General features: G+C 43.9%; 1 protein-coding gene and 1 pseudogene across 1 annotated transcript; both read right to left on the bottom strand.

Moving 5' to 3' along the window:
• Positions 1-537: 537 nt before the first annotated feature.
• Positions 538-9041, bottom strand: PFN4 (profilin family member 4). The gene is made up of 4 exons (XM_067544686.1): positions 8925-9041; positions 7584-7721; positions 5112-5217; positions 538-1263 (listed from the first exon to the last, which is right to left on the bottom strand). The coding sequence occupies exons 1-4, from the start codon at positions 9039-9041 to the stop codon at positions 1235-1237; spliced, it is 390 nt and encodes a 129-aa protein (XP_067400787.1). The 3' UTR covers positions 538-1234.
• Positions 9042-11402: 2361 nt separating this feature from the next.
• LOC137150696 (exosome complex component RRP41 pseudogene) lies at positions 11403-14642 on the bottom strand (annotated as a pseudogene).
• Between the last annotated feature and the right edge of the window lie 30 nt (positions 14643-14672).

Raw genomic sequence — 14672 nt, 5'->3', positions numbered from 1 at the left:
AGTTATACCTGTCAGATGAGATTCTTAATAATTTAATGATAAGAAAATTACTTTTTCTGTGCAAAGCATTTTATAAATATTAACTAATGAGGTCTCGATCCACAATCAGAAAGAAGATTGAAAGGTGACTTGATTGTAGGTGAATGCTTCTTTGTTACATAAGCAACTTCATGGGGAGAAAATACCAGGTACTACAGGATTCTTTAAGCATAACAAAAACCTATTGCTGGAAGAGGAAGTCAGACAAATTCAAATTGGAAATTAGGCACAATTTTTTAACGATGAGGATGATTAACCACTGGAACAAACTACCCAGGGCAGTGGTGGGTTCTCCATCTTCGGATAACTTCAAATCCAGACAGGAAGCCTTTCTGGAAATTATGCTTTAGGCAAACACAAGTTATTGGGCTCAATGCAGGGTGAAATAAATGGCCTGTGCTATGCAAGAGGTCAGACTAGATGATCTAATGGTCCCTTCTAGCCTTAACCACTATGAATATATCTTTCAGTGACAATGCAAATAGATGGGTGCAACAAATGACACTTTATTCAAGACATACCAAGGAATGCAATGCATTGAACTACATGTTAATGTAATAAATGTCATTAATCTACTCAGTTTTGATGCTGTGTATATGGTACATGTCCTATGAGAGATGCCTCACAGCTCAGAGAAATTAACTGCTTTCTTACTAGGAGATTGGGTAAAACAAACAAAAAATAGTTTTAAAATGAAGAAAAACACCTTAACTCAGTCTCTTGAGAACACCATCCAATTGTACTTTTGATGTTACGAAGTTATAGTTTTCAGGACTAATCCTATGATGTGCTGAGCACCAGCAACTCCTATTGGAGATGTGGAGAAAGGGCTCAGCTTCCAGGGAAGTCACTGGGCATAGAGGGTACTCAGCACCTTGCAGGAGATGCTCAGCATCTTGCAATATTAGACTCTTGGAACCATCAGAACCAGAGCCCAAATGCCACCGCATATGCATGGATTTATGATCTGTAATTTTTGTGGAGTTGACAATCTAGGGGGCTGTTAGGCTGCATTGGTGGGATACACATGCTGTGGATATCTTTCTCTTTCAGAGCCTTCACATGGCACTTAGAACATTGCAGAATAATGGATATTGTCTTGCTTGTTTGGATGTGCTTCATTACAAACGTTCATCCTTGGTTTTCTCACAAATCAGTCTTTATAAGCTTGATCAATTTTAAGTTCTTTGCAGATTCAGTTTTCCTTATCTCTGAAATAGTCCGCTAAGGGGAAAAAAACAAATAGAAGGCATTTTATTTTTTAATATCTGCCATAATGGAGATGCTAGTCATAAGTTTTAATCAATACTGGAATGTACTGTAATTGAATGAAAAGGATCAGAATCTAATTTGCGCATCAGCATTTCCATCTGAATACTTAAAATACATGAATAACTATATTTACTGAGTATTATCAACTTCAAATATACCTTCAGCGTGTCATTTAAAATAAACAGAATATTTCTTATAGTGAGATTTTGGCATTAAGAGATTCTTCTCTAAACATCCCTTCTTCAGCTCAGCGAACACTTTAGAGATAAATCATATGCCAAAATCCCGCCTTGGACTACATAAAGTAGAATATATAAAGCTACTTTGTTTTCTCTGCGGGAAAGATTAAACAGAATAACAAAAGGGTGTGCAAAAAATAGACTTTCTCCAAACCTCCGAGAGTCCGATCTAGCAAATACAAGCTATGTCTACACTGCAATCCAGGTGTGACTGCATCCTGAGGGGACACCCCTGAGTGAGCTAGCTTTAGCTGGCTCAGATACTGGAGAAGCCAAGCGTCGGCAGTGCAGGTTTCAGTACAGACTAGCCCTGGGAGTAATTATCCACGGTTCTGGGTTAGCTTGTACAGCCCAGGCTGAAGCATGCACTGCCACAGCCTTGTATGTCAGCTGCGGTCACACCCCGGGATTGCAGAATAAACATACCCTTAGGGCTTGTCTACACTGAACACACTACAGCGGGACAGCTGGGTCATTGTAGCGCTTCAGTAGACACTACCTATGCCGATGGGAAGGATTATCCTGTCGGCACTGGTAATCCATCCCTCTGAGAAATGGTAGCTAGGTTGACGGAAGAATTATTCTGTCAACAAAGCGCTGACTACCTAGAGATTTAGGTTGGCTTAACTACACCACTCATGAGTGTGGATTTTTCACAGCCCTGAGCGATTTGGTTATGTCAACCTAATTTTCTAGTGTCAACTAGGCTTTAGACATGTGACCTCACTCAGGTGACTAGTTCCATCAAAGCCAATGTGACTGCTCACAAGAAATTTACTCGTGTTTGCAAATGTTTACAGGACTAGGCTCCAAAGGTTGTGTAAGATGGCATTTTCTGAGACATCTTCCATCATTGTCCTTCTACCTGTGGTAGCAGTGGTGGGAAGCTTAGTGGAGATACAGCTTCTGAATTTATCACTGTGTCATCTAGACTAGCTCTGGGTTAAGATGACCTGGTAATAAAAACTCCTGAGTTTTGTCTACACTAGAGCTTCCCCCACTACAGCCCTATCAGTGGCAATGCAACAGAGGGAGAGTCCCAGAAAAATGTTAGTGTGGACCCAGCATTAAATATATTTAAAATATCAGAAAAAAATATAGGGCCTGATTCTTAGTTTCACTAAGGCCCCTTTACATATTGTAGATATAAAGGAGCCTCCAATAGGCTGGACATAGTCCCTTGAAAATACCCTATTGATGGTGGGCCATTCTCCTCTGGTAGTATTTTACTCTCACTTGGCCCTGGTGTAAATTGCTGTAAATAGTTGAGGGCAGCAGAGAATCAAGCATCCCTTCTTGCGGAGTGCAGAACAGGTATAAAGGTATTCTGAGCCCCCTCCCAGACACTGGCAAAGGGACCCACCAAGGACATGACTAATGGCCAGAGAAAACAGAGTGTAACATGATTGATTGGCATCCTTTCGTCCACGAGAGACAGTGGAAAATTGCAGCCTATGATGTAAATGGTTTGCAATGTCTCATGTGACTAAACAGTCCAAACTATGTCAAATGCTTTGATTAGGTCCATGTACAATGGTTAGGCAGTGTACAATGGTCAGTTTTGCTGTCTACACTTTTCTTGAAGTTGACACTTGACTATAAAGCAATGAAGGTTCTGATCTGACAAAGTGGGTTTCTGCCCACAAAAGCTTATGCTCAAATAAATTTGTTAGTTCTTAAGGTGCCACAGAACTCTCGTTGTTTTGCTGAAAACAGACTAACATGGCCACCCCTCTGGATCTTGTCTATAGGTGATCTTTCAGCCCTGAATCCACACTGTGATTCAGGGTAGACACAATTTGCTAGCTGTTGTAGGTGCACTAAGATGCCTTTTGCAAAGGCTTTTCCTGCTGCACTTAGTAGCAAGATACCCCGGTGGTTGTTACAGTCACCCTTTTTGCCTTTGTTTTTATACAAAGTGATGGTGTTTGTGTCATACATCTCTTGTGGCACCTCACCCTCTTTCCAGCATTTAAGTAACAACTGATACAGATATGGTAGTAGGCTTTCTTTCCCACACTTAAGAATTTCTGGGATGCCATCTTTTCCAGGAGCCTTGCCACTTGATAACAAATCAGTGACCTTGCTTATCTCTGCTACATTGGGCTCTACATCTAGCTCTGGCATGACCTGCAGAGTTGGTATTTGATCAGTGCATATAGCTCTGAATAATGTTCAACCCAACGAGACAGCTGCTTACATTTATCTGTAATAATTTCACCACTTTGTAATTTAAGAGGGGCAACTTTATTGACAGTAGGGCCTATAGTTTTCTGCAGGCCATCATACATGCCTTTGAGATTTCTTATATCTGTACAGTTTGTACTGCTCACGGTCTAACAGAGCTGACTTCCGTATGCTGCTTCTGTACTGTAGGTCGTCATTGTCTGTCAATCCTAGGTCCATGGTCCTAACATTCCAGCTTCCAAGCTGGAAAGTTCTTAGTTTCTTATTTTTTCCAACTGTCACCTTCTGTGTTATGTCCATGCTGCCAGCAAGGATGGAATGTCCTCTCCATGTAATATGTCTGCAATAACCTGGGCAATTAATATGGAGGCACTGCTTTGCCCATGGGTCAGCATCTTCCTCTCGGCTTCACTGGTTTAGACCAAAGGAAGGACAGAAGTTGATACATTTGGAACCATCTACGCTGCAGGAGTTGCCAGTGCAGAGAAGACTTCCATCTGCCTGCCTTTGGAGCTCCACTCCTAGATTGGTTATCAGCCACAGCTGAAAGACCCAATTTGTTCTGTGTGGATGCCGTGGCAAATACACTAAGTGAATTTGCTCATTTGCCTTTTGATGGCATTTCCTCCATCAGAGACTCCACTATTCTCCTCAGGCACTCATCTGCCCAAAGCTGTTGGCACTTCCTGAGGACTCTGGGTTAATTAACCGCCACCCAGCACTCGATGTTGACCCATACAGGTTGTACTGCTTATGGTCCTAGCAGTAGCAGATTCTCAATTCTAACCTGACCTGACAAAAGAGTGTAACACACAACAGCCCTAAGACTGCTCTAATTTACACGTGGGGCCAACCAGGCTCCTAATTAGCCCCAAAACACAAACAGCCTAATTCTCCACTGTCCTGCACCATGTGGTCTAAATGACTGCGTAAAATGCTGGGCAATGGAAATGCAGGCCCAGGGACTGTACAAGAGGTTTAAAGGTATCTTTGCTCCTCACTCCAAATACAGTAACAGAATAACTAAGAATCAGGCCCATATATTAACTATAATGTTTTCAAGCAGGTTTTCTTAAATCAATTAATGATATTCATTAAAAAAATTAACTATAATTATAGGATTATGACCAGTAAAAGTTTTCTTTTTAAGATTTGATACAGAAACCTTCATCTGTTTATTCAGTGGGAGTTTCTGACTGAACAACTTATGGTCCATTTTAATATTCCTTTTCATGGGCTTTCAAGATTTTCTGAAGTCTCAGATATTCAAGGCAGTTTGCCTGGAATATCTATCTAATCAGTAAAATGCTCCCCCTACACTTGTAACATATCTCTATAAGTTACATTCAGACAACATGCACATGAAGTAATTACCCAGTTTCTCTACGGCTTCCACACACACGCTGGGATACATGTCCTCAGAGTAAGTACCAACCAGGATGTATGAATTTGTTTTCACAGCTATCAGACCTTCATCTTCCTAGATAAAGAAGAAAACTAGTAAAAAGTTGCAGGATATATATATATATATATATATATATATAATTTATTGATTTGCAATAGCTGTGCTGGTTTTCTATTATATTGCAAGTTCCCACTTTTATTAATAAATTAATGTTTACAAAGCATTTTGAAGAGATAAAGTGCAATCCAGGTGCTAAAATATTAATAAAATAAAAGTATGTGCTGTGTATAATTTGAAAGAATCCAAAAATGCTTTACAAACTATACATATCTGAATTTGTTAATTTGCAATAATGAATGGAAGTCCCATTGAGAATTACTGAATTTTTTTGAATTAGGATGCAAATGTGTGGGTTGCCCAGGGCCTTCTGGGAGTGGCTGAGCACCCTGAACTCCCATATTTTAATTACATGATGTCAATTACTGAGTTAAGTGTTTGAGTTATGGGATGTGAGGATTACAAGTGTGTATGCATATGCAGGGGAATCATTACCCACCACCACTCAGCTATCTTGGGGGTGGAACATATGTGCAGTTTAACAGCTCAAAAAACAGTGTAATGCTGCCTGCAGTGACTCAAGAGTGTAAGCACCACCCTCAGGCCAGATTGTTAGGATGCAGGGCACAAACCCCAAATTGGCTGTGAGCTCTAAACTTAGATTACACCAACCAATTATCAAATGTAAACTCCTCAGGCACTATAACAGCTTTAACATGGAGTCACAGTTGTCTTAGGTATTCTGATCTATCTTGCCATCCAGGGGAGCACACCTTTGTGACAGATGGTGCCTTACACCAAGAATCACAGCAATACTCTGGTTACTCAGGTTACTCCTAGTTCCAAAGGGCCTGTCACTTACCCCAGGTCAACTGCACCTTAGAGTTCACACTAAAGATATTGCTTGTAGTGAATCCTATAATAAGCTATAAAAACATGTATTAAGTAGGAAACGGCAACAAGAGTTATTTACATGGTTAAAGCAGGTAAACATATATACAGAAATGAGTTATCACCTTAAGTTTCAAACAGTTATAGATGCTTTTATATAAGCAAGCTCTATATATCCTTTAGGGCTAACCCAGATTAAGCACTAGGGTTCTCTTGCTTATGCCTAATAAACCTTGCCCTCCAAAGTCCAAGCAGCATAGAGATAATCAGTTTCTTCTTTGTCTGGGGTTTTTATCCCCCTCTTGCCATGCACTCTGAGCTGGGAATTCAGCTGATGGGAGGGATCCACTTGCATGACTCATCTTTATTGGGGGAAGGGGTGGGAAGCAGAACAACAAAATCTTTTGTCCCCTTTAATATTCCATAATAGTCCATCTGGTGTCTATGGACCATTCCTGTTGGGCAGGTCATAACACTTTCTGTTGCAGATTGGCACTTCACACTAGTTAATGTTTCTCTCCTGTCTGGTGATTTACAGAGTTGCAGAGGCTTACAATACTACCACTCAATATAGACTTACAATATACCATTTACAATATAGAATATAGGGGTTATAAGTGAGATTAATGCATGCAGCAACTCAAAAGCATTCATTCAAGTCTAAACATTAAACATATTCTTATAATTCTAATATGTATTTTAACAATATTAACACAAGGGTTAGTCAGACTGATTCCAGCTACGTATTTGTCAGTGTTCCATTAAGGTGTGGGGATCTAGGCATGAGCTGGCACCTGGTCTGTCAGCATCACAAATGCCACGCAACATTTAAGAAGGAAGAGAAGCATACCACAGCTAATTGAAACTGCAAAATGCTATCATAATGTAGTTAATCAACGTGGAACTGGGCTAGAACACTGGGGTTTACACTTCTACTTTTGTTTAAAAAGAAGAAAAAGTCTTGAGTTCTTCAGTGACAATTGAAGATGCTGGTACTGATTCTCAGCTGGTGTCATTGTCCAGTGAAGCTACTCAGAGAATTGGCCACCTGGTTTTACGTCTATATTTCCACACAGCTGGAAACAAGAATGACCATAATGAGAAATCTCAGCACCCTGCTTATCCTAAAAGCCACAAATAGTGATTGTGATACAAATAGTCTGAGGAAAACGTTTGGGATAATAGAATTCAGTTTGCCTTCTCACTGTTAGTAAAGAAATAAAATTGTCAGATAGTTTGAGATGGATGGTGGAATATATTTCTTTTTAACCTCTATCATATGCTTGTCGTTTTCCTTGTAGAGATGCTGTGCATTTATTTGTTTGCCCCATATATTGTAAAGGTATTGTGGATAGAAAGGAGGCGACATATTGTTTAACCTCTAATTTTCTCTTGGTGTTAACATAAACAGGAGATGTGGGAAGAAAAGAAGAAAACTATCAAATACTTTTTTCAGTACTTGGACCTACTTGCCATAAATGTTAGCAACTTACATTTTTAAGATAGATGGAGCCCTCATCTGCTCGGACACATTTATAATGCTTCTCTGTGAAATAAAGTCCTTCCCTTCTGACTTGTAACAAGTTCTTGCAGAAAGCATAGCTGAGGAGTAGGGCACTCTGTGGCTGCAGCTAAATTGATAAAATAGGACATTTTGTTATGGACTGAAAGAACACACTTTGGAATCATTAAAAACACACTTCTTCTGTGATGTCTGATAATTAACCAAAGATGATTTCATAAATAGACAATGATGACACAAAAAAGAAAAATATCTGTATAGCTTTGAAATTGGGCTTTTAATCCATGTATTATATACATGAATTGTATTTTCAGTGTCTGATTTAGGATCTGATTCGCAAACGCTTGCACTTACCCCCATGAGTAGTCCCCTTGATTACAGTGGAACTACTCATGGTAAGCAGGATGCTCAGCAGTTTTTACAGGATTTGGCCCTTAGGTTAAAAACTCTCTGGAGCAGAGGACTCTGCCTTTCTTTGTGTTTGCACAGATGCCATATTCCAATAATAATAATCTCCATTTTTAACATATAGGTGTAACTTTGAGAGACTCCAGCAAGCAAGCTGTTCAGATGAAGATGGAGCATTGCACATTAGAATGTAGAAGCAAATCTTCATCTGTTGTGAAATGTCATAGATCCATTGAAGTCAGTGGAGCTATGAGAATCTACACCAGCTAAGGATCTGCCCCCAGTTTCCATCAGCCACACTTCTAGAGAGAAGATTAAATGTTTGCATTTTAGATCCTCATTGACTGCTACTGCCTGTGGGTGACACTTTGGTGCTCAGATACTATGGTGACGAGACCATATAAGTACATAGAGAAAGAGGTTTGACCTCCCCTCTGTTCCAGTGTAACATAAGATAAAATAGAATTAGACAAGGGAAGCATTAGTTTTGCCATACAACACAGTACAAACAGAAGTGCCGCTATTCTGCTGTCCTGTTTGGTACCTTGTTGATCACAGAACAAAATCAACACAATCAAAGGTGATTGACACAGTCCAAAGCACTAAAGAAATGGAGTTCTGGTGATATAACATCTTTCCTCCAAGATCTAACATGAGTGCTTTACAACAAATTCAACCTCACAGCACATTTTGGATAAGTAGTATTGTACCCATTTGGTTCAGAAGTTAAGAGAATTGCTCAAGGTGACACAGCCAGTGGAAGAGCCAAGAGTATTTATTAGAACCCAGCAATCCTGACTGACAGTCCCCTCTCACTAACCCATGCTCCCTCCCTTAAAAGAGTGGTACATTTCTAGATTTTCTACCTTCAGTGTCATTCGCTAGGACACTTCTGTTTTCTTACATTAAAGCCAGTGGTTGATGCCCACACAGTTCCATCCTTTAATTTGATGATGGCCGCATGTTCCACATGTTTAGTTTTGATGAGGCAATCATTGAGCAAAGAACTTATTTGGTTCATTTTTCTTCAGTTCTGTGAAAGAAATCAGATATGTAGGTGTTCATTTCCTTCCAGTTGTGCTTCAGAGACCTAATCCTCCTCCCACTAAAGTCAAAGGCAGAAGTCCCAAGGATTTCAACAGCAGCAGGATTAGGATCCAAGTATGTATCGACATCAAAACAACAACAACAACAAAACAAGGAGGTGCCCATGTACAGCAGCAGAGAAACGGACACGTTCAACAGGTGCTCCATGCAAGTTCAGTCACATTTGAAGATATTAACACTTCTACAGACTTTTTATCTGGAATTTAATTCAGCTCCCTTTAGGAGACTGATCCAGAGTAAAGAAGCTGAGAAATACATAACTTGCTATGAGCTGGAGCAGGGAGGGGTAGTACTCTTTTCAAACTCCACCTACAACATACCTGAATGTTTCCGTTAAAATGATCAACAGCGAAATAATTGACAATGTTGACATTTAAACTGACGTTATTAGATTCCATCCTTCTGTGATGATAGTACTGGTGGTATTTCACACTTTTTAGAGTTATTGTTTCAGGCTATTTGTCTGCATGCTCAGCCAGATGACACTGGCAACGATAAGGGCAAAACACTAGAAAATGATTGGCCCATCAGAAAATTGCAAGTATTGTGTCTGTTGAGTACTGGCTTTATTCCAAGCCAAGTGTTAGACGTGGTAAGGATTTCAGATTGACTGTGCTTTACATGACATCTCATCCGGATGATGATGAAGTAAAATAAAAATGATAAAAGTGTTCTTATCACTGTACAGCACTATCATTACATAAATCAGACCACTTCATAGGCCACTTCACTTTGAATGGTGTCTTGAAATATGTGTTATCTACTTATGCTAAACAATCTGTTCCTTCCCGTATTTAGCTGTAACACACTGAGTAAGTTTCCCAGAGCTTTGTGTAAGCTCGAGAGCTTGTCTGTCTCACCAACAGAAGCTGGTCCAATAAAAGATTTTACCTCAACCACCTTGTCTCTCTCACAAATTAGACCACATCGTTTCATGAAGTAAATCACTGTTAAATAACCATATAACAAATCTTAATGCAACATTTAATGAACAAAGCTGGTGTTATAGACAGTTATGCTAAAGCTCATTAATCTAAAGGTTTTATACACAATTATTAAAAATTAAAATGATGCCTTAGTTAAACTCAAATTACTGGACTCTGTACAAGGATAACTGGGTGAAATTTAATGGACTGTGATATATGGGAGGTTGACTAAATGATCTAATTCTATATACTATTCTATTCTGTATCGATGTTTATACCACACTTAGCACTGTACTATCTGAGTACTTTCCAGTTGTGCATTAAGCAATGTGACTCCCAAATCAACTGTCATCCTCTCCCCCGAGATGAATGGTTCTTTCTGGCTTTAAACGCTATGAATTATCCAGTGTAGATTTATTGTCATTTTAAAAGAAACTTTACTGGAAAATGTGCAGCCTAATCAGCTGTCTAGTGAGTATGTGAAGTCTGAGGGGCTTTGGCCTGGTGAATGCAGACCCCCATCATAACCATTGTGCCTCTAAGAGGAACAGCATGCAATTCGCAGCCTCAGGGAGGGTGGTTAAACCACCGTTGTGCCCTTCCGATTGGAACAGCCCAAAGGCCAGGGAGGTCCACTGTGTAATTTAGTCAGCCCTGGGAGCCTGTCTATGGATGTCAGCACTTGACAGCACTGTTAACTCAAGTTATAACTCGAGTGCCACCCCAATTCGACCTCCATCTACACACAAAAATTCCTAGCTCGAGTTAAGTGGTGTGTTAAGTTTGAGTTAGGAGGGTGGGTTGAAGCGCTAACTGGAGCTAATAATGCATTGAGGAAGTAATAGCTTGAGTTACAACAACTCATCAGTGGCTAATCCAATTACTCTGTTAATCCAATTACGCTGTGCTTCTCACTTTTTTTTTTTTTTTTTAACCAAAACAAGGTTTTATTTATAGCTGTTTTCATAAAAAGGAAGGAACTGCCCCTGATATCTGGGGAGTGAGCAGCTACCCACAGGGATGCACGTCCCAGCCTCCCGTGGCCCCCTAGGAGAATGAGTGGGGGCCCAAAGTCCAGGTGTAGGCAGCCAGGGCTATGAACACGAGAAGCACAGGCGGTTTTACAGACACCAGCAAGACTTTCAAATATACTGATGCAATGTTACTGCCAAACAGAGGAAGACAGCCTGGGCCCAGCACAGATGCTGGGGCACTATAGACCCAGGCAGCTGGATATTAGGGCACATTGCTGGCATGGGCACTGGCTGAATGGGGTGAACCGATCCCCTGCTATCTCACATGCACTGACGCACATGCAATGCTGGCCCTGGGCACACAAGCCTATGTGCTCACTCCCCCAGCAGCGTGGTGACCTTGTGCACGTGGTCCAGCACAGCGTAGATGTCCTTGCAGGTCTCGCTGGCAGCCTTGATGACCTACTCCAGGTGGTCCTCGTGCAGCCATGAGTTCATCTCCAGCAGGGCAATCTGATCCGACTTGGGCCGCAGGGCCAGGGCCACCTGGGGGTCCCCGGCTGCCTCCTTCATGTAGTTGAGGTTGGTCAGCGGAGTGTCCTCGATGAAGTCGGCGGAGCTAGCACACACATAGTCTCGCATGGGGATGCCTGCGTCCATGGTGGCCAGCGTGGCTGTGTTCATGCTGGTACAGTAATTCCCACCGTCTGCCTGCAGGATCTGCACATAGATGTCAATCTGGGAGCGGGGTTAGAGCTGGATGAGAATGGCTGCCTCGAAGGTCTGCTTGAGGTGCAGCATCATCTCACTGGACTTGCGGTCGCCATGGGGCTGGCACTTGCACTCGCCTGTGCTGAAGGAGGCTATGCTGTACTGGCAGTTCACCAGCGCCCGGTTATGCAGGGCCTTGCTGCAGAAGCCGCGCATCTCGTGCAGCCCATACACCACGGCCAGCGCCTTGGTGCTGCCCTGCTTAATGTAGGTGGAGCCATCGGCCTGGGCGACATCCCCCATGAATGCATGCACCTTGCGCAGCTCCCTGGCCCGGCACCCATCCAGCTGCTCACTGTGAGTGATTTGAGTGTTTCCCACTGTGATCACTCTCACTTGAGCTAACTACTGCAGTAATGTAGGGTGGTTGTTGGTTGGGCTAGTTCTTAAAGGTCTCTGAGACAAAATACTGTGTAACCCTTCTGCCAGACCGCGTCGGCAGCAGCAAGGGCCGGGTTCTATATCTAGGGGTCCCTCTTAATGATACAACACCAAACTGGCTCAAGCCCCCACCCAGTCACCTGGGAAATTACACACTATTCCCTGGGTGCCCCCAAAGGGCAATGCTTCCCCTCTCGCAAGCACAGGGTCTGAGTGTAGAAAGAAACCTTTTAATAGCAAAAGAGAGGTAACACAGCACTGGTTTGGGGAACAGTGCAAACAGAGTTCATGAACTCAATGAACCAAACCCTTCCCAGAGTACGGGGCGTGTCCTTCTCCTCTCCCTTCCTTCTTCCCCCTGTACTGACCAGCGTGGTTGCAATGTCCACCTCTTGGGGGTAGCTCCACCCCCTATGCCGCTCCTGTCCGACACAGGCTTGACCAGGCCCCCTCTGCTGCTGACTCCTACCGCCTTCAGGCCTCGCTGAGTCCCCAACTGCTGGCAGCGACCACGCATGTTTCCCACCGACCGCTGGCTCTACTGCACCTGGCTCCCACTGACTGCAGCGGGCTGGCACCAACTGTGCTAACCCCTCTGCCAATCACTGACCCAGCTGGCACCAACTGTGCCAGCCTCTCCGCCAACCGCACCGGCACCAACTGTGCCAGCCTCTCCGCCAACCACACCAGAGTTGCCTGGTGCTCACTCAGCTCTGTTAGTCATCAGGCAAGATTTCCCAGATCCTCTACTGGTTCAGCTCTTAGTGATTTCAGCTCATGGGTAAACCTTCTACTGACATATAGGTAATGTCCCTGCTTTCAAGAAACAAAAGACTCCAAGATGAGTCATTAATTCTATCTTTTAACAATGGGGAGAGAATCACTCCATGCCTAGGAGCAGCCCTTTGCCAAAACTAGTGCAATCCCAATAAGAAACAGAGACACTCCCACCCATTTCCAGCCTGAAACATCTGTCTGCCACCCTTGTGGAGCTGTTTAGTTTAGGGTGCAGATTCTATCGTAACAGACTAAGCACAGTTTTGCTGACATCTGTTCATACAATTGAAGGACAACATTTCATTACCCCAGTAGTTAACACAAAAGTGGTTTGTAGCCCAAAACCAGCCCTGCTAACCATTTCCCATTATGCTCAGCACCTAGGTAAGTTATGCTAAATACTTAATTGTACTCATGCAGATACAAAGCCCATGCGAATAAAGTGCCCCCCTTTCAGCTGCTGAGCAGGGAGAGTGCCACTGAGACAGTCAGACCTGGCTTACAACTGGAATAGGTGACAGGCGACTTGTGGGGCAGAAAACTGTTGCCTGTGCTGAAATTGGGATGATTTTATTAGCACAAGCCTTGGCTACATGGCAGTGGCCCGGCAACAAAGCACTTGTCCTTTACAAGGGTGCGTGTGTAGCACACTGCAACTGTGTGGCGTAGCTCCGCATTGGGGCCAACTCCCTGCTGCTCACTCTGTCGGGTCCTGTCCTCTCCCACTCTGGGGCCAGCCCCCAGCCTCACACTCCCAGGCTTGGTGGTCTAGGCCGTGCTGGGCTCCCATCTGATGGTACGGCCATGGCGGTGCTGCGCTGTAGACCCTGCCGGGGCACCTGAAAGGCAGGTTTTTCAGCTGCTTTTCTCACGGGATCGGTAAACGTTGGGTGCTAAGGTTGGTAACACTGCAGTGAAGACAAGCCCTGACTATTAAGGCATCCTGGGGCTGCCCAGAAGTGTCATAGTGTCGTGTGCTGTCCCTGCCAGCGCGCCCTGGGCCAGGGCTTGCAAAGGTGGTTACTGGAACAGTGAATCCTGACAACTGCCCCCTTGCAGTGCCTGCACCAAGACGCCTGTCCCAACCAGAAAGTGCAGCTCCAGCCTTCGCACCTGGCAACATGAGCCAGCCAGGGCCTCTGTACGGGGTGGCCGGGCTACAGATAAGAAAAGAACCCATCGCCCAGGCTTTACACCCACTGTAGCCAGCAGACTGAGCGTGTGCACCCAGAGAAACTACAGCGCCCAGCATGCAACGCTCCAGGCTGAGCCACCAGACAGGGCCAGAGACTACAGCTCCCAGCATGCAACGCGCCAGGCTGAGCCACCCGCCCGGGCCAGAGACTACAGCTCCCAGCATGCAACGCTCTCTACTGGTCTCGTTGGGCGTCACAGGGAACGCTGCATTCTGGGAGTTGTAGTCCTCCCGTGTCTCACCTCACTACGAGAGTAAGGAGAGCCCTCCCTTAGTCCTTCCCCCTCGTACCTCCGAGACCAGCGGACCCGCTGCGGGCGGCGACCCTGCTTTTTACCTAGCCAAGTAGCACGGCAACTCCTTCCTTTCTCAATTGGAGGGCGGGTCTTTTTGTCTCCGTACCCTGATTCGCTGGGCCGGAAACGCTCCCTTTTCTGATGGGTGGAATGACTTGTCCATCCCCGTGAAGAGGCCGGGGCTGGCGTTGCCATGGGAACGAGGGACGCGTAACCACAGAGGCG

The sequence above is a fragment of the Emydura macquarii genome, unplaced genomic scaffold (assembly GCF_026122565.2).
Source record: "Emydura macquarii macquarii isolate MOO-44397 ecotype Brisbane River unplaced genomic scaffold, CSIRO-AGI_Emac_v2 contig_1027, whole genome shotgun sequence".
In the NCBI taxonomy this organism is placed as follows: Eukaryota; Metazoa; Chordata; order Testudines; family Chelidae; genus Emydura; species Emydura macquarii.
This window is presented reverse-complemented; position numbering and strand designations above follow the sequence as displayed.